This window comes from Corvus hawaiiensis, chromosome 8, assembly GCF_020740725.1.
Source record: "Corvus hawaiiensis isolate bCorHaw1 chromosome 8, bCorHaw1.pri.cur, whole genome shotgun sequence".
NCBI classification, from domain to species: Eukaryota; Metazoa; Chordata; class Aves; order Passeriformes; family Corvidae; genus Corvus; species Corvus hawaiiensis.
Window position 1 is genome coordinate 25,701,812 of NC_063220.1, and position 19,809 is coordinate 25,721,620.

The 19,809-nt window shown below is 40.4% G+C and overlaps 1 protein-coding gene across 4 annotated transcripts in view; it reads left to right on the forward strand.

Annotated features, from left to right (window-relative positions):
- Positions 1–404: 404 nt before the first annotated feature.
- LOC125329598 (putative threonine dehydratase) overlaps positions 405–19,809 on the forward strand; it is a 32,220-nt gene continuing 12,815 nt past the window's right edge. Inside the window, exons 1-8 of one of the 4 annotated variants that reach the window (XM_048311770.1) lie at positions 405–657; positions 5,646–5,672; positions 8,890–9,232; positions 12,312–12,428; positions 13,320–13,561; positions 17,730–17,895; positions 18,345–18,441; positions 19,321–19,396. In XM_048311770.1, the coding sequence (XP_048167727.1) occupies positions 557–657; positions 5,646–5,672; positions 8,890–9,232; positions 12,312–12,428; positions 13,320–13,561; positions 17,730–17,895; positions 18,345–18,441; positions 19,321–19,396 (1,169 nt within the window). In that variant the 5' untranslated portion in view covers positions 405–556. The other 3 variants (XM_048311768.1, XM_048311771.1, XM_048311769.1) reach the window with 3 other exon arrangements.

The window sequence follows — 19,809 nt, forward strand, 5'->3', positions numbered from 1 at the left end:
CTTTCCTCTAGATGGTCTTTCTTTTTCTTTGTGATCTAGATACCTGTATTCTTCTGCTACAGGGACTTGTGCCAAGAGAAGATCTGAACGAATTGAGCTATCTCTTCTGTGCCTCAGTCATGAGGACCCATGTCCCTTGGTGCTGCCTTAAAGGACCCCTGCAGAGACTCAGCCACCCCAAACCTGGCGTCCCTTTCCTGCTGCTCTTCCTACCAGAGTCCTGCTGCTCAGTCATGGGCCCTGCAGCAGGTCAGGATCATGGTCCACAGCTAAGCAGTAAGTAACTAAAGCTTTCAGTGTCCTGCTAACAGGCGTCACCCAAGCATAATCCAGGCCCTGACTCAAATTGACAAGGACAGGTTGGGCTCTGAAATAATCTCTTTAAATAGCAGCAGCCATCTCTTTCAAAGGCACTTCCCCCCCAGCCAGTGCTGAGAGCTGCTTACAGCACACTGCCTGCTATTTCCCACCCAGGCAGTGCAGGGCTGACACTTCTCACAGGCAAGTGTGTCCCCTGCCAGCTGTCTCCCAGCTTTGCTTTGCACAAGGAATTACAATGAATTTTGCAGCACAGTTTATCTACTTCAAGGTGCTAAAAAACAGAAGTCCCCGGGACTGCTACAGGGAAGATGAAGACTACGACCCTTTCTGGCAAAGGTTGGAGAACATTGCTGTCTGACTTAGAGCTAGAGTGCTCCTTTGTCCCCCTCAGGGGTCATGGTCAGCCCTCGGGCTTCACCCAGGGCCAGGCCCACGGACATGATAATCCCTGGACCCCTTCTGCCTCCTTATGGTGTCGTAGTTGGAGTTTTGCTTCGCCTCGTTGTTTATTTAGTCGCTGTGCTGTATAGGTAATGCTTTCTTTTTCCTTTCCTTATTTTCTTAAAAAAATCAAACCAAACTAAGAAACCCCAGGAAATTGTTTGTAATTTTCCATAATCTCACAGGGTTCTGTGGATATGAGTTGCTCTTGGAGTTATCCACTAGAAGAAGTAGAGATTTGAATATTTTTAGCCTGTGGAGTTCAGCTTTTTTTATTTCTTCATGAATACAGTATCAGAAATAGCCCTAGACAGGCCAATGGACTGCTGAAAATTTATCTTGGTATAGTCCGTGTCAGATCCTGTTATTACAGTTCTGTGGTTGTCTTTGTTATGGTGCTTATGGTGATCTTAAATTCCTGTTTTCAGGCTTGGATCGTGCAGATGGAATTTAAGAGTCATCTAGTGCCCTTGTGTAGCATGAGCTGAGGCTGTGCACACACATGGAATGGTGGTGTTGTGCAACCCCATTCTTAACCTTTTCCATAGTTTGTTTCTCCCTCAGTTTTATTATCTGGACACCACTAACAAGATCATGCTCTGGTTTTGCCAGATGTGGTACAAACAAGGGCCAATTCTCATTTTCTGCTTCTTCTTGTTGCATATGTTGCTAACATTTAAAACATAAATTTTTTCAGTAGGCCTGATGCTGTTAATAAAGGGGAAGACAAGGTCCCAGCTCTGCACTGCAAAAAAGGGCTTGCCCAAAGTCACCCGTGATGTGACCTGTTATGCAGTGCACTGTGAATCTTTCAGCACAGGACCACTCTTTCCTCTAGTTTGAATTGTGCTATTTGTTCCTAATTACGAGTTAATCATGGAGATGTGTTAGCAGAAAACCTTTAGACTCAGAATACATTCAACTTAGGAAAAAGTTTAATTGCTTGAAGAGTTTTAGCTGCCAAACTGTGTGCAGTGTTGGATAGTGATCATTTGACATTCACAGCTGTGAATGTCTTGTAAGAACTTTTGAGAGGGATGTGTTTGCTTGAGGGACAGTTGGTTACCTCTTCTTCAACAGTTCCATGATGGGTGGCCTTGTGAATTCTTCTTGCTTACAGATTGCTTTTTTTCCAGTGTTACCTATTTAGCAGTTGCCACGCAGCTGCCACTGCCAGCAGTAAGCAATGACATGTGCATAGTGTGTAGAGAAGAATGGCAATAGATTATGACCACAGATGAAGGCAGATACAGTGCTAGGCTCAGGCACTGATAAATCTGACTTACTAAAAGTAAGGAGAGATTTTATCAGAGGTGATAAAACAGCTTGGTTGTTTCCTACATGAGCTTGAGCTTTCTTTGTGTGTGTTGCTGGTGCAGCATCACACAGGTTTGTCAGACCTGTATATGGTGAGCAGAGTTATAAAAGCCTGCTCAGTCTCAAGGCTTGGTTATTACGTACCTATCTGTGCTGGGTGGTCACAGTGCTTACACTTTTGTCATGCAGGCTGGTTACTAAGCCCTGATCTGTTTGTCCTTAAGACACTCTGATAAACAGTCCTGCGGAAGTCTTAGGCAAGTCACTGGATCTGTCTGCGTCCCAGTTTCTATCAGTAAAGTTGAGCTAATATTTGCTGAACACGTCTTTCTGTTTAGGGGAAGGTGGTGGTGATTCCTATGTGATTTAGGAACAATTACTTTGCATAGGGTTTAGGCATATAAATGCCAGACACGCATTTTATATTTCCATCCTGTGTGTGCCACTAGTTGGAGTGATACAGTCTCGAATGGGTGTTTCTAAGTACTAGTATTACACAAAATACTCATAATTCAAGACAGTCATATTTGAATGCAGTGTTGTCTTTGATGTGTTTTAAATGTATTGTCGAAGAGATCTAGTGTGTTCCTTCCCCGTGCCTGCAGGGGTTTACTTGTCACCCTGTAGTGGTGTGCAGGGCACTCAGACACTATACAGGGGAATTCCTGGCAGTGAAGATGACATCTGTTATGATGCTTCTTGACACTTTTATCTCAGCAAGCCTCTATTTTTCTACCATTTGTCTTTCATAAAGTCCCACTTGCACAAGTTGCTTAGATGCTTTAAAAAATTGCTACAATTGCAGTATTTGGGGATGGGTAAAAAGGTAGAAGAGGAGCTGAGATGGAACAGGAATGTTTAGGAGCTATTGGGAAAGGGGATTGCAACAAACGAGGAAAGTATCAGAGGGGTCTGGGAGGCTCAGGCATCGAGAAGGGTCAGAGGAGACAGCGCTGGGACATGGAATTAGAAGGATTAATGGAGCTGGAGAGGTTCTGGGTAAAAGGGATTTGGATGAGGGAAAGGGCCCTCTCTGTCATATCCTGAGACTGCCTCTTTCTCACTCCTGTAAGAGGAAATCCCAGCCTCAGTCACATTGCAGTCATAAGCCGAACACACTGCTACCTGCAGCAGGCTGCTCCCGCTGCTTTGCCCCCTGTGCATGATCCATCTCTGCTCAACACTTTGAGGAAAGAAGCAGAAGTGACTTTAAAGGGGTCACCTTTTGCTTTAATAAATATTCTGAACTTGCAGGCATCAGATCTGAACCCAGTTACCTGAAAGCAGATGACAAATGTGTCTAAAACTGTGTCTTAACAATGTCTCTTGGTCAGTGTATTCCAGGAAGGTCTTCAGGGAGCCTGAAGATCATGGCAGCATATAACGCAGGGTATAAGCTTAAGAAACATGAAAAAATGACAAAATTAAAAATCCACATGTAGAGAACATGTGCATATGAGTTTGAAGTGAAATTCAAGTTTAACATTTTGAGACTGCTTAGCCCAAGCTGGGCATTGGAGTTGGAACTTCTTGTCATGGCACAGTCTATAAGGATGCTAAAGTATTCTACAGAACTTGTATCATGCTACTGTTGTCCACAAAAATCAGATTCCTTACCTGGTGTGCAACAAGCCAATAATTACACAGTGAGAGAGCCATTCATTATACTTGAGACATGCACAAGTGTTCTGTGGATTCCACAAATCGAGCACACCAACTATCAATGCTTTTTACTATCTATATGTTTTAACAAACAAAGGAATCAGCTTTCATTTGCTATAAGTTCTCCTATTAATTAGTATTCTACCTTCTATTGGTTAATGATTCTCTTGTTTCTCATGCTAATTAGTCCTCAATGCTCAGTCTTTCTCTTCTTTTGGGTCAGTGGTTTCTTGTGTTGGTGGTCGGGATCTGCCCCTGCCAGAATCACCTTTTGCCCAGTCGGAGCTGATTTCAGCACAGCTGCTGAGTTGGCTTTGTTACTTTCTTCTTTATCTTGGGAATTCTGCAAAATATCCTTGGGGCCCATAAATTCTGCATTTTTTGTGTCCACTATCAGTGGAACATCCTTCTCCCCAGGCTTTGTTAACCACCTCCTCTGAGGTCTGAGTTCACTGAAGCATGTCACGCCCTAAACATTACCAAGGTAATTCTACTAACGAGTAATTTGCTTTTCTAGCACATGGACATCACTTAGAACTTGTTAGCTGCTATCTGTTCCATGGATTAAATCTCTGTTCTTGTTGATTGGTCTTGAAATATACAAAGATCAAGCATCAAAGAGCATCCTTTCTTAAGAAAATTTTTACATTTCCGCATTTTGCAACACTGTCAGTCCCTCTTAATAGTGAATGTGTATCACTGTGAATGCAGATAATAAAAGCTGCTGTAGAAATGACAAAGAAAGGCTGAGTTTTCAGTCTTATATTAAGATTAGTTTCCTTTTGTGATAATTGAATTTCCATCTGTGAAGCAGTACAGAGGAATGTATGTCCATAATTCCAACTTCATGTCTGCCTCAAAACATGTTGTTGTGACCCATTTTGAAAGTGTAAAAGCTGCCAAATGGGCCAACTGCTGACATTGGGTACATCTGAAATCAAAATGACAACACTGGCTCAGGCCAAAGAGCAATCCTCCACTGTTGTCCTCTCTCTAGTGGTGGCCAGTAACAGAGCCGAGAGAAAAATAAAAGCCACCTAAGATGCTTTCTCTCATATGCATTCATGGAGTTTGCCAAGTGCTCAGGGGCTTCCTGAACCACAGATTAATTCTTGAATGATATGGAAGTAGTGATCAACACACATTTAGTTGCACAATTTTTTTAGGAGCCCATTTACATAGTTGTTCTTCATAGAGTCCTCTGGCAATGAGTTCTGCAAGATAATTATTTTCTCTAAGAAGGGAAATTTAAAATTTTCTACCTGTTACTTTCATGTGATCTCCCCCTAACATTTATACTGGGCAGAGTGGTGACTAGTCTTTCACAATTTGCTATTCCCTGGACATCCGTGATTTTGCAGATTTTGCTCCTTCAGTTTTAGAAGCTGAGGCGATCCAGTGCTTCAGTTTAATCTGTTTAGTCTGTTTCATGGGTCCTGAGGGAGGCAGTCTGCACGTGCTTCACCTGATGGGGACGTGTAACTGTCCATCCTTGCAGGATAACTGCTTGGACACTCCTTTCTCTGTCTAATGAAGGCAGCAATTGTGGTCTTTAGGTATAGTTGCATTACTGCTTTTTATCTTCCCAAAATTATTTTTGCTGGTTTTATTATTTTCTTTGTTTGTTACTATTACTATTTTTGAAAATTTGTTTTACCTAGTGCTGTTTAACTTGATGAATATTATCAGTATGTTCAAAAAACCAAACTGGAAATAAAAAAAAATATTAATTCCAAGCTGGTGCTTTTTATTATTTTAGGAGTACATTTTGGTACACACTGTCTTTGCATTGACTTTGAGATTTTAAAGTATGTAAAGCTATCTACTTAAACAAATTATATTTTTTCCTGTGCCTTAATTATTTATGGAATGCCTGCATATGGATCTTCTCTCTTTTTTTCCAGTTATGCTGAGCAGCTGTTCTTGAAAAAGTAGGTTTATAAACTGTATTTTCATGTTTGCTTTTACTAATCACTTTAAAGGTAAAATGTTGTAATTTATAACCATGTAACAAAGCTTGCCAGCTGGGTATTTGTTTTATGTCTGGAAATAAACAGACCTTTCAATGAAAACTTTTGACAAACTCCAAAAAAGGAAAAGCTCCATTAGAAAGGAACACTGTTTTATAATGCTGGGGTTTGTATTTATATTGGCTCAGATCTTCATCTGGTGGACATGATTGCTGGAGTAGGGGCTATATTTTGTTACTGTGCTTGAGAAGTCACATGCTGTGTTTTTGTGAGTACTTGCATGCTTTGCTGCCTGTTTTGGCTGTTCCTGTAAAGGAAATCCATACAGGTCTCTGCCAAGCATGTGAAATGTTTTTGAGGCAAGAAGTACTTTTGACCCAACAGGGTCATTAGTTGCCCATTTGTGATATGTGATCAAACCTCAGCCCACTGTTTACCTTGGGAGTTCGAGAGCTCTGGGAGGGTCTGTGGCACACCCAGATAGGCTCAATATGGGAAAATGTCATTTTCTCTCATGTAAATGAAACACGTGGGTGTAGAAGGAGAATCAAAGTTATTCTGAAATAAATACATGAAATACATGTATACAGTAGAATGATGATACCCCCTTGTTAAAGAGGCTGATGACCTTTCAGATGCAAATGTATGATAGTGTTCATATTAAAAATTGAGACGGTAATATTTCAGATGTACTCTAAACCTAGCTCAAACCTGAGAAGCCTATACATATTTTACAGGTTTTGTTCCTCTCTTCCAATGGTCACAAGGTGTTGTCTCCATTGGAGTCTTGATCAGATACTCACTGTTCATGGGAGTGGTGCTGCACATCAAGGACTGAGAATCTGATTTACTTCCCTCCTTTTTTTTCCTGCCAAGAAAGGGAAACCTAAGACTAGGGCAAAAAATCAATATACCGTTTTGGTCTCTCTATTTGCAGATGCAAATATTTGATGACACTAGTGTGGTGAGGCATTACCATGCACTTCTAGTTTCTCACAGAATCCTGCTTCATCAATAAACTTCTTGTGGTCATCTTTGGCTGGGTTTTTTAATGGACTTTTTGATTGCAACAGATGCAATGAAAAATGACAATTGTTCTTCCATCTCAAATGCCACTTGGATAAAAAATTTGACCCATAAAATCACGAACTTTTGATCTGCCTCTTTTCACTGCATATGCCCCTTTAACCCATTTCCAGTGTAAGAAACATAATTCATTGCTAATGCTTGCTAAATATTTTAGATAGTGTGTTCAGAAATAAGACGTATCTGTTTTTCCTTTTGGAGTGGTTATGGGAGTCTGTGATATGGAAAATATTTTTTCAGAAGGAGGGAGGTATGGAATGAATTCTAACAGCGCTGTGGCCTCTTGGATGCTGCTGCTGTTGTTTCTGCTGGGGGCTGTGCTGTAACAAGTTCCTGGGGAGGCAGTCTGATCTGAGTCTCAGCTTTGCATTAAGCAGACTAATGTGCACCCAAATTAACACTGGAAGCTTAATATCTTTATAAGTGTTCCAGCTATCTAACCCAAATGGAGCAGAAGTGCAGAAAAGTATAGAATAGAGCTACTTGGTAAGTTATTTGATTTGAAAGCAGAATGCCTGCTGTTAGGCTGTATCAGCTTTAAGATACAGTATTGGGAGAATACTTTAAATCAACAAGTTTCAACATAAACAGGTTACAAATATGTATATACTTTATTTATTTATCTTAGAAAATTAGCATTCTCATTAATTTTGGAGAGAGACGATCTTGCTACAAAAATTGTCTTCTGTGAAGATATACAGAATGATTGATGCTATTGGTATAATACTTGATTCGAATAATAAAACATTTTGTATTGCCCCTATTGTTATGTGAATTCCTCAGTGGAAAAATTGGAAGTGTAATAGGAAGCAGAGGTACAGGCACAGATTATTAATACCATTAAGGAAATGGATGATACTGCCCAAAGTGGGGCAGTTGCTCAAAAAACAGATATTTCTAAATATTTAAAAATTCTTTTTGGAAGTTGTTGCAAAGCGTATTACAGTGCTGATCACTGCTGTATAACATGTGCTTTAGCCAGCCCTGCTGATGGATAACTGCAAAACTTAGACCCAAATTATTTTAGGAAAAAGGTAAATAATTTTTGTTGGAGATAATACTGGATTCTCTGACATAATTTAACATGTTTGTTTTAGAAAACCATTTCTACCAAATAGATTAATAGTAAGTCACGTAGAGGAGCTTATACCATATGTGTAATCATAGCCACAGACCAGGGGTGGTATCAGCTCCTTTCCAAATCACTGGTCTTCTGCTTAATGCTCCTTTCTCCCATAATAATCATCAAATTCCAAGAATTCCTAGAAGTTTTGCATTTATCTGTTAACAGGACTGCAAAATCCTGCACTACCATACATTGTTCCTTGTGAACTGAATGCTATGGACCAGAGAGTCAGGCAGCTGAAGGTAGCAAAACTGGCAAATTTTTGTAGCAATGTTGTCTCTCCTAAGTTTCTTGGGGAAGGAGATTTTTGTGCCACCACATTTCTGCCATATCTACATGTGTATTTACCTATGAAATGTTAACCCACAGATCAGGAGACCTAATTCTTTAGCTCTGTAGGAGGATATAATTGTTATCCCTTATCAAAGTAATTTCCTTCCTGTCACGAGGCAGCTGATGGCTGTCAAGAGTACTCTCTGCAAGTATGCAAGGGCAGAGAGCAGACCTCTCGTGTACAATGTAGTGGCATTTGTTACTGCTATTAATATTTTATGGGAATGGTCTGCAGCAGCTACTTGCCTTTTTTGAGAAAGATAGAATTGCATATAGAAAATAGAATTCCAGTTATTCTAAAATTTTTGGAAGCACTGAACCAGGATCATTGCCCCTTGTGTACTGAGTACTAAGGAAGGTCTGGCTGTCCAGACAACACAGATGATACATTTCTTATTTTCTTGGGTAGGACAGTTTCACAGTTTGCCCACAGACTGGGTTATTTGTGGCTTTTCTAACAGCTGGAAGGTTAGAGTATCTGTCAGTGCAGCTACGTCTAGGTAATATGACAGTAGTAACTCAGTCTGCCTGTTTGTTGCTTGCAAGGAGTAACTGAGACGTGCATCCTTCTTAAATGCTTAAATCCTTTGATGATCTAAGCTTTTCTAACAAGTTTCTTTTGTTTGTTTTCAGGGATGACAATAAAATAAAGAAACAAGATATCCCAGCACTTTGTGATCTTCGCTGCTGTAAGAATGTGCCCGTAAGAAATGGCCTTATTGGGCAAAAGCCACCCTCTATCAACCCCGAGAGACTGAAGGATTTTGGTGAGGAGGATTACCTGAACGGGGATGTGAAGACCTGGGAAATGAAGATAGTGAGCCGAAATGAGGAGTTACTTAGGGATGCCCTTTCCTCCATCCCTCAGGCGAGCAGTAGGACCAGCCTGGCAAGCTGTAACAAGCTGATTCGATTTGAAGACATTAGTGCAGCAGCCTTCAAAATCCAGTGTGGTGTTCAGAAAACCCCCTGCATGGTAGGGAATCTTTATGGTTTTGCATTCTCTCAAGGTTTTTCTTTTTCCTTATGAAAGCTGATCAGAAATGAAGGAAGACTATGAATTGCAGCAGACAGATCTGTGTAAGAAGACTCATGTTCATATTAGTTGTATTTAACTGTCAATAATAATTTTCTTCTTACCTGTTTACACTAACTTAGATCCTCAAAGATTTCAGTGACCTGTAAACAAAGGCTAAAACACATTAGGCATAGACTTAATGCACTGTGGTATCATGCTCCCAGTGAAAAACTCCTGCCACAAGGAACCTGAGTTGGAGGTGGCAGACTACCAGCATTTGGGTAAGCACTCTTGTGGGAGGGTCTGGTTCGGAACCAGCCCTTCTGTTTGGAGAGTTTGAAGGTACAGATTTCCCTTTTCAGTCAGGCCAACCAGGAAGGGCTGGATATGTTCTGTAACCAGGTGTTTCTGCCACAGGTGTCTTCAGCAAAATAAGGATGGTAAGACAGACACACACAAACATGTGCACCTGTCGATCAGCCTAAGTATAGAAATGACTGAGATACTCCCATCAATGTACAAGATCTGCTAAAGCATAAGAGAAGTACAGTGGCAAGCTGTACTGTATTTCTACACTTTTTCATAGTGTATTTCTACTGCTGGGAGCTCTTCAAGAAGGCTTCTCTGGGCACTCTGTGGCTAATCTCTTTTCCTTTTGGTGTGTCAAGCTAAACAGTCTCACTTTCTTTAGTCTTTTTTAATGAACTATGCTTTTAAAATTATCAGAATAGTGGAAAACCTATGTCCATATAAAAACCTGTATATTTTAATGTGAAAATAGCTTATGACTGCTGTTGTTCAAAGCAATGTTCCTGCAGAAGTCATTAGTGCATTTCATGCATTGACTCAAAACAGAGTGGTGTCAAGAAAAACACAGAAAACCTTTAACTTGTCATTGAGAGCCCGTTTCAAGGACATTTATTTAGATTAAAAGGAGAATGTGACTATACTCCAGTCAGTTAATTGAAGGGAGAAACACTTTGCAGGGTGATTCCTAATCTGCAAGTAAGACCATGGATGGAGTATCCTGTTTCCTTAGACAGGAGTTTGCCTTGGAGCTGAGATATGGCATCATGAGTGAATTGTAACATGTCAAAGAGGTAGTGAGCATAAGAGAGCAAGGAGCTGACATTAAATTGCACACCCGGTTGGGCTACTGATGGAGGAGATGTAAGGGCTGTTGTGCTAGCTTTGTGGAGGCCTGAGGGAGGCTGGGCTGTTTGTTGTATGTTAGACGTGGTATCTGTAGTCCTTAGATAAGATCACGGTGACTAAAGGGAAATCTTACAGGTTCAATGGGTCTTATGAGGTCACACATCAGGTCAGTTCAGCTGAAAATAGCACTGATGCCTGCTTTGTTAGAAGTAATTGCTATATTTAGGCTATATGAAAAAAGCCTCAGTTAAAGGGAGATGAAAAGGATAACTTAAAATACTGAATATCAAAATTAAAGAAAAATATCAATCTAAAGTACACCACCTTGGGGGGTAAAGAGTGACTTAATGACATAGTTTTAAATGTAGTAGACTTAGCAACTTTATTATTCACAGCATTCATCTCCTTAAATCCTTTTTCTGATTGTTCACTCCAGAATCCAAGATTCTCTACAAAAACAAGTATGGTATGTGAAGAACTAGTAGTGTTTCTTTTATAGTGTTCTTATTCTGTTTTGCATAGACCTTCTCCATAGATTAGGATGTTTAGGATATAAACTATTATCCTATTAGTGTACTAAGCACTTTCCATTGTTTCAATTCTGCAGCCAGATTTGCAAAGGAGCAGCAAGTGGTAGATCTTATGTCACGATTTTCAGAAGCAAAATAGAGAATCTGGCCCCACCTATGGGTGAGAAACTTAACATATGCTTGTAAATCCACTAAAAAGCCTTGAAACATTCACCTGAAACATGCAGTTTAACTGAATACTTCAAAGCAAGTATCTGTTTCAGATATATTTAGTTTACATAAATTCACTTGGAAATCCCACAGTCTGAAAAACATGTCAGTACATATTAGTGTATACACTATACATTTTATGTATGACACCGCCAGATATTGCTTGAGATAAATATTTTGTCATGCTGTTTTTGAATCTGTCTCACTTTGTGACTTATCTTAAATGAGGACTTGATCTCCTAAATCACCAGGGCCTCATTTGCTTTGGCAGCCAATAGAGGAGATGGAGCCAATTCTGAAATAGAGCTGCAGTAAGCCTGGGGAGCTGGCACCCACAGGCTTTCTGCAGCTCTATTTCATGAGTTGTCTAGTGTAAAACTCTTGGCTTAGTGAATATGATAATAGGAAATTAATATGTTGATACATGCTGGGAGTGTCTTATTGTAAAACTTAACAAATATTTTCCATTAAAAATTTTTAAAAATCATGCACTTGGGCACTGCATCAAATGTAATGTGCTTGCTAATTCCCCTCAGCTCAGGCATCCTTTCTGTTCCAAACACTAAGCTTTTCCAAACAGCTGCTGCTTACACTTGCAGTCCTGGGAAATAGTTTTTTTATTATTTCCATCTTTCTTTGAGTAAGTGATGTCTTCACTCATAGTCTACTGGCCTTAGGATGCAAAATAGATGACATTCAGTAGTGAATCTGTGGCAGAAACCACAGCAGAGCCATAATGGGGATCAAGGAGGAATTTTCTGATGGCTTTTGTATATATTAGATGATGACCTTATTTTTTGGATATTCAATATCCAGTTCTGGCTAGTGCTGGAAACATGGGTTTTGAGATAATTGAAAATATTTCTTTTAATGCCTGTATTTGAACAGTAAGGCCCAAACAAGTGCTATTTTCAGAGCTCTTAATGGCATGTGGTGCTGTGAGTTTGAAAATCACTTCTATAGACCCGAAGGACCTGGTAGGTAACAACACACTGTCATGTATTTCTAAAGAAACAGATGACAGGTTTTACTTCTTAGAGCTCATACACAGTAGAATTCACACCTCAACAGGCAGCTGATGGAGTGTGGGAGATTTTTCTTAATAGTAGATACATTGCCATAATATTATTTATCTACTCCAGTATTCTAGGCTATCCAAGCAGTATGGGATGGACATCTACCTGAAGAAGGAGTTCCTCCAGTACACGGGATCTGTGAAGGAACGGGGTGTACTTTACCTTCTGATGTCATTGCCTCAGGTATAGCAAAATGTCAGCATTCAAAAAGAACTAGATTAGTTCTGCTTCACAAAAATGGAGCAGAGCTGGAGATAAACTTACCTCTAATCTCCATGGAATCACAGTGTTTCTTGTCTTTAGAATCATTCTACTAAACACAGCATGTGAACACAGGTCTGAATGTAAAATACTGCTTCATTTACAATTGGCTGATCTGCTGGTGAAATTCTTAATGTTTGAAACACAAGCTTGCAAAATGGAAACACGAGCATTTTCCTGTGCCATTTAGATGCAAGTGTTTTCATGTGTACTGTGGTTCTGATATGTTGAAACCACCAAACTAATGGGTGATGATGAAATTGAATTACAATGAGTGATGACAAAGATCTAGATCGCCAATTGATTTTGTAATGAATTTCAGTATTCTTACATGAATAGCTTGTTTATCATTTGTCATAGGAGGTTATTGAGTCTCTGCAGCAATAATTGTTGTAATAGGCATGAGACAACAGCCCAGAGCAGTGGTTATTCCTGCCTTTCGTAACAATATAAATTAAATCTTCTATTAAAAGGAAGCTTGAAATGAAATAATTTCATACAGGCAGAGCAGAGATACTGGCTCTGAGGGACCAGATATCAGCTCTTCTGTGATCAGTTGGAGTTTTTCAGCTCTTTCCAATGGAACAAGAATTGAACCCAGAGGAGTGCAGGCACAGGGGTTGATCTTGTGCTGTTTTAGCTTTGTGTGTAAATCCTGAGATCATACCAGACGTGCATACACTGTACCCTAATATCCTGATTCAATCAGCTAGTAAAGGGCAAAAAGGAAAGCAGATCATCAGAATGATCCAGGATCATATGGGACAACTATGTGACACTATATCATGTGCAATAAGCAACCCTGTTTTTTAGGATCAGCAAAGAAAAGGGGTGATCGTGGCTTCGGACAGTAACTTTTCCATGGCTGTCGCTTACCATGCCTCAGAGCTCCGTATTCCCGTGTTTGTCATCGTGTCAACCAGCACAGCTCCGGCCAGGGTGAAAATGTGCCGCGACTACGGTGCCATGGTTATATCCTACGGCACTACAGCTAAGGATTCCCAGGTGCACGCAAGGAGGCTGGCGCAGGAGAATGGTTACCTCTACCTTGAAGAGTAAGTGAAAGCCAGGCTCAGTGGAAAGATCTGATTAGATGCTCGCACAGCTCTGCAAAAACAATTAGTTTCATTAAAATGTTATCACAGCTCATCAAAATGCTCCTCTTAACCTGGAATATGGACACTTACATGCTCCCAGGCACAAATCATGTCTCTTTGTAACAGCTGGGCATGGAGACCAAAATTAAACAGTCTTCTCTTCCCCTAAATTAGGCAAACTTTGTGATTAGCGATCTCTATGGGCTAATATGATAGTGGCTGTAGGTTAATTCTTCAGAACTCTGTCAGAAAGCATTAAGGCTAGTGTTCATTTCTGGTCTCTCTCTTTGAAGTTAGGTGCATAGAAATTAATCTTTAATGCAAAGAATTCAGTGAGAAAATGTGGAGCAAGAAAAGGTTAATGCTCTAAGGTTTGCACATATCTGGTGTGAGGAACAAAACTGATACTGCCTTTAAAAAAAGATTATTAAGAGGCTACTTTATACATATATTTAAAGTAGCTAAGGATGGGCATAAATCTAAATTTGAACTATTTGAGGTCACTGGACAAGGCAGATGTAACAAAAACATGAATGAGATAAGACAGGCAAAAATACTTAGAACAGATACGTTTTCCCTTTTCTCTTTAATCTCTGTAGACTCTCATGCATTTCTGCCCTCCCCCGCCCCCCTTTTTTTTTTCCCACCTCTCTTCAAGAAGGATTTCCAAAAGCACAGAGGGGTGAATCATTAACAGTGGTCCATCCCTCTGATGCACTGAGGTGGAATGTTATTTTCACCCTACCATTGCTGCTTCTGTGCGGGCTTCATCCCGCTCTTGGTGTTTGTATGGCATCTCCTGCAGTGAGTGCCCATTCCCCTCCAGCTCCCAGGCACTGCTGCCTTAAATACAGTAATAACGAGTGGTGTTGCTTGGGAAGAAGATCCCAGAATGAGCAGAACAGAGGAGTCCTCACTTCTTTTCCAGCTGGTGTATTGGGAAGGCAATACTGCAAACTGTACTGTTGAACTCCTCTGCCATCTCTGCCAGCAGCCAGTGACACACAGGGCTGGTTCTTGTGCCTGGTCTGTCACCATGGGCACAGTCTTCTCCCAGACTGGGATTTCTGGTGGGGAATGAGGTGCCCTAAATCCCAAAGAATTTTATACACTTTTAGGCTCCTTTGAAAACCACAGTTTTCCATAATTTTGTGATTTCCAAGTTTCTGTCAGCCATTTTTCTATTGATGTGTTAATTTCCAGCTAGCTTGCATCAGCTATCACATTCGCACACAAGAACTAAATTATTTTATTGTAATTTGATGTTTAATCTTCCCTCCTCCCCAGATAATGATTTAAGATACCTAAGGTAGATATTCTCATGTCTTGAAGCTCCAGGGACAATGCATGTGTAGGACTTCAGCATCCAACACTGAGGAACTCTAAATGTACACACTACCATTAACAATATTAAAGCACTCTGATTTGTTTCAGGTTACAAGAAGCAGAGTTATTCAATCTGTGACTATGTTTAATTAAAACCTCACAGATGCAATTTTTCACTGAAAAAAAAAAAGGAATAAACCCCCACTGCAATTGTGAGCCTTTTCATAGTAGGATATCTGAAAAATATTTTGTTAGGTGTAGACTGGTATTTCCCAGTGTAATATGGGCCTTTATGGATAGCCAGTCTTCTCCAGTGTGGATCTGACACACATTCTTTGTCACATGCCAAAGCTGCTCGTAAAATACCAGCTGATCTCTCAAGCATTAGACTGGAACTTCCGAAATGTTGTTTTATTTCAGTTTGATTCTAGCTTCTATAAAATCCCCAGCAATTTGGTCTCTGGGTCTCCTCACCCAGTCATTCATTCTGCCCTTCCTGAAGCAGATGTTACGTGACTGTCTTTGGCTGTCCCTGCATGGGCGATGCCCTGCAGCTGGGTGTGTCATTGTCAGCTCTTCCCATTTCTTCACTGCAGTTAAAATACTGTGTCATGAAAATGACCGTACAAGAATTCAAGTAGGTGAAGGACACTTTTTACCCAGCTGCAACTTCCTGGGAAATCCCAGGAAGGAAATGTGATTTTTCAAATTGGAATTCAATCATTTAGTCTGCCTAATTGCTGCCTAGGTGCCATGAAAATTTTACTAACTATAGGGGCTCAGGACCTCATTATAAATGCAATGTGACTATTGCCAATAACTAACTCAGTACTTCTGTGAGGATGTGAGAAAGATTCCTTTGTGAATCAGAGAGGAAAGAGTGCTGCAGGTTGAATTACACACCTTCCTTCCTTGAGAGCCCATTTTTCTCGTGTAACTCCCTATCTAAATGCTGATCAAACCTGGTCATTTGTGATCTGGTTAGTCTGTTACTCAATCCACAAGACTCTGAGCTGCTTACTTGGGACAGATGGGAACGGGGCCTTCTAGCTGCTACACCAAAACTTCATTGGAAAACTGAAGCCTGACAGCCAATCTTTGATTACTGATGTATCATACATTTCAGAAGACAAATATCCAAGTTTCTAGGTCTGGCTCAGAAATGCTTGTTTCAGTCTAAAGTCTTTAGATTTATCTGCCCTGTTCCCTCATTTTACCTCAAAGGCATATGATATTCAGAGATGTGTTTGCTTTCATAAAGCAAAAGTTATCAGTCACAATGCAAAGAAAATCACACATTTTATTATAAAAGCTGAAGTCTGTTCAGTGAACTGATGTTTCAACTGGATGTTAGCAAGGAAAAAGTGATGATCTGAATTATTGATTCAAATTGCTAACAGTTCTCCATGCCCAGAGAAGTCTCGTTGGGACAGTTTTCAGTTGTTAGAGAAGCTTTATTCCTACATTGAATATCCCAAGCCTTCATTCATTTTTGCAGCTTCCTGTGTAGCCCATGTAACCACGGCAGGGGTAGCTCCACAAACTTGGATCTGAATCTTCTTTGGAAATAAGGCTCCAGAATTGTTCAGGAGGATAGTGATATATTTTGTCACATATAAGAGGAATGTGAGAGCTCCTTCGGTATCTTGATAAAGACAATAAATACAAGGATTCAGTTACCCATCCCACTATGGTTTCTTGCTTTTGCCTTTGGATGTGCTACAGGAGTTGACGTTCATTAATCCCATCCTTTCTTATGTAGTTATACATAAGTTATAGTAGTATACATATAGTAGTAGTAGTATACATATAGTTATGTAGTTCCTTGCCCTGAGGAATTTTCTGTGTCTTGATATATATGCGAGGTAACTTCTCAAGGGCCTTGGTCTCCTTCTTGCAGGAATTTTGTACTCCTATGCTGAGCCTCTCTGTGCATGTCTAACAGTAATAAAAACAGTTTCCTAGTACCCAAACATCCTTGGGTCAAGTAAATTGAGTAAAGTCATTGGATCTATAATTCTGTTTGCCAGAAAAAGCAGAATGTACAGAGAGCTCATATTTCTTTTCTTATATATAGTTCTACATTTACGTCATTGCTAGCTTGTAAATAAAATGCAAACCAGCTTTTAGAAATAGATACAAGTCAGTCATGAGACTGTATAGCAGAGTTATCTTCCATTTTTTGGTACTGTTTGTCCCTATTCTTTATATTACATTTGCCTGAAAGTATTTTACCAGTGCATATTTTGGCATGACTAAATGCTTCGCTTACCCTTCCAGGGTAAGGCAAAGGTATCAGATATTGGCCCTGGACTATGGAAAGACAGCTCTAGCAATCTCTTTGGTATTTGTGAGGTTGAACACACTGCTTAAATCTCCTGAAAATTTCCATTCATCACAAACACTAAATCCACTGATAAGTAAAGAGGAGATTTCTTTTTGAGGCTTTGCTTGTAGTTTGGACTGCAACATTTAAATTTTAGGGAACTGAAGGAAGTGATGGCAATGGAAATATGACTTCTCTCTGTAAACACCTGATAACAATGGGAATTAAGTGCTCTTCAGTCTGAAGACTCTTTGAGGGGCTTGTCTACAGTGTGAGTTTTCTCCCAGCAGGTAGCAGCATGCGATGGTCCATCTGATGGCACTGTCCTGTTGCATCACCTCCTCCCCTCATATGCTGCAGATTTACCCTCATATTTATCTTTTTCTGCTGAACAATGTCTTGAAAGTAGTAGATTGAATTATTACTGCACTGACATATGTGACCCCTGCTGAACTGTGCCCTTCCTTCCCACAGGGAGGATAGTGCTGTCTACCTGTCAGGCCTGGGAACCGTGGGGCTGGAGATGTACGAGCAGGTGCCAAAGCTGGACGCAGTGATTTTCCCTGCAGGAGGCCACTGTGGCTTGCTGGCAGGGTCAGCTGCTGCACTCAAACACCTCAACCCACATATTTCTATAATTGTAAGTTGCCTTTCACCTATTAAGTGTTGCATTTGGGCAGCTTTCACCACAGCTGTTTACAAAAGAAACTGGTATCTACTGACACTTCCAGAGACTGCATATGCTGGGGACAGGAGCTATCTGATCCTGTGGACTTTTGCCTGTGAGAGGACCCTGTAAGAACCAGGAAAGCTCCTGTCCCTTGGCTGTTTGGGTGGATTTAAGAGAAAAGTGTGGGAAGACTTTTCCAAAGCAAATAAAATCCAGTTCTGTTTAGAAATAAGTTCTTACTGGAAAAATTTGGTCCTAAGTAAGCCACAGAATAAGTTTAGTGATAGCATGATTGTTTTGCAACTTGAAATTAATTGTTAATTTGAAGAAGAAACTTTCTGTAGGTTTTGCTGTCTGATTTGGTGGTAACTTCTGTTACAACTGGTTCTGTAAAATGTGACAACATCTCTCTTCCTCAGGGAGTTGAATCTGAAAGTTTCCCAGTATTGCAACAGTCCTTAAAAGCTGGCCACCCAACTGAAGATCAGGCCTGCAACAATCATCACTTCTATGGAGGTGAGAAAATGCAGTATTCTTTTGGAGGTAAAATAAAGGTTGTAACAGATTTCTCCAGCTATATTACTTTCTTATTTCAGTTCAAAGATATTTTAAGGGAATTCTCTGAAGACTCAGAATTTAGTTCAAGTTGTAAGAGCAACTTCTGCCACATTTCCCCCCACCACCCTGATGGGGTACAATACTATTTCCAGTGTGCATGGAAATATGAGAGTATTTATCTGAACATTGTGCTCACATGCAGCATCTAAACCTGTGAAGTCAATGGGAAAGCTCTTGTGTAAAAGACTAATTTGTGAAAAGGCAGGAAAATGATGCAGCGCTTGAATATTTAGTCACAAAGCTGTTCTCAGAACAACAGTGTTTATAAATGGTTGTTTCCATATCATTTGCTCAAAAAACCTCAACTGTTAAGCAATTTAAGAACATCCTGTTTGCCTGATGTTCAAATCTCTGGAAGTTTTGGATTAAATTGGAGTTTTGTAAGAAACTTCTAATTTCTCTTGATAAGCTCTGCCTGTGTCTGCACTCTTAGCCAACTGTCCTGCTGGAGCTAACAAGCCCAGTGTCATTCTGGGGTCTCCTCTCCTTCAAGCCTCAGTGAAAAGCACTGGGCTGCAGGGTCATTCTCACACTGCAAGAATGCCAGTGAAGTATCAGAATTTTCTTGAAGGTGTCCAAAATGGCAAAATCTTCTTGTGAGATTTTTTTCTTTTATTACCAAACACATTTCTGTTATATGAAAAAAATCAAGCAACTTAAGGTCATGTAACAGCAGTGTGCTGCACTCATTAAGGGTACAGACCAGCCAGGACTCTAAAAAATGTTGAATATGTCTAAAACAGCCGACTTCATATTTTTGTCTTTTGAAATCTGCAGATGTGAGCGGAGTTTGCTTTGGCAGCAATTCTTTGCAGCTGACTGGGAAGCTTGTGGATAAAGTTGTTGCTGTGAGGTAGGTGAAGAAAAACAGTGAAATCAATAATACTGGATGAACATTATTGTATATGAAAAATGTGCTGTACCACCAGGGTATGGTGGTTCTGCGTGTGCAGTGGAGAGCAGGTTGGCAGGAGTTGCCATCATGCAGAGACTGGGAGCATGGCAATGGGGTACCTTTCCTTTCAAGAGGGGCACTGGAGACATTGAACTCAGACCCCCATAGCATAGAATCGCAGCATAGCTCAAATTGGAAGAGACCCATGAAGGATCATCAAGTCTGACTCCCTGCTCCTCACACGACTACCTAAGACTAAGTGATATGACTAAAAGTGTCATCCAGACTGACCCCTTGGCCAAAACTTCACCTGCCACCACTACCCAGTCATGCTCTGGGTGTAAAACTTGTCCTTGTGTTCTACAACACTT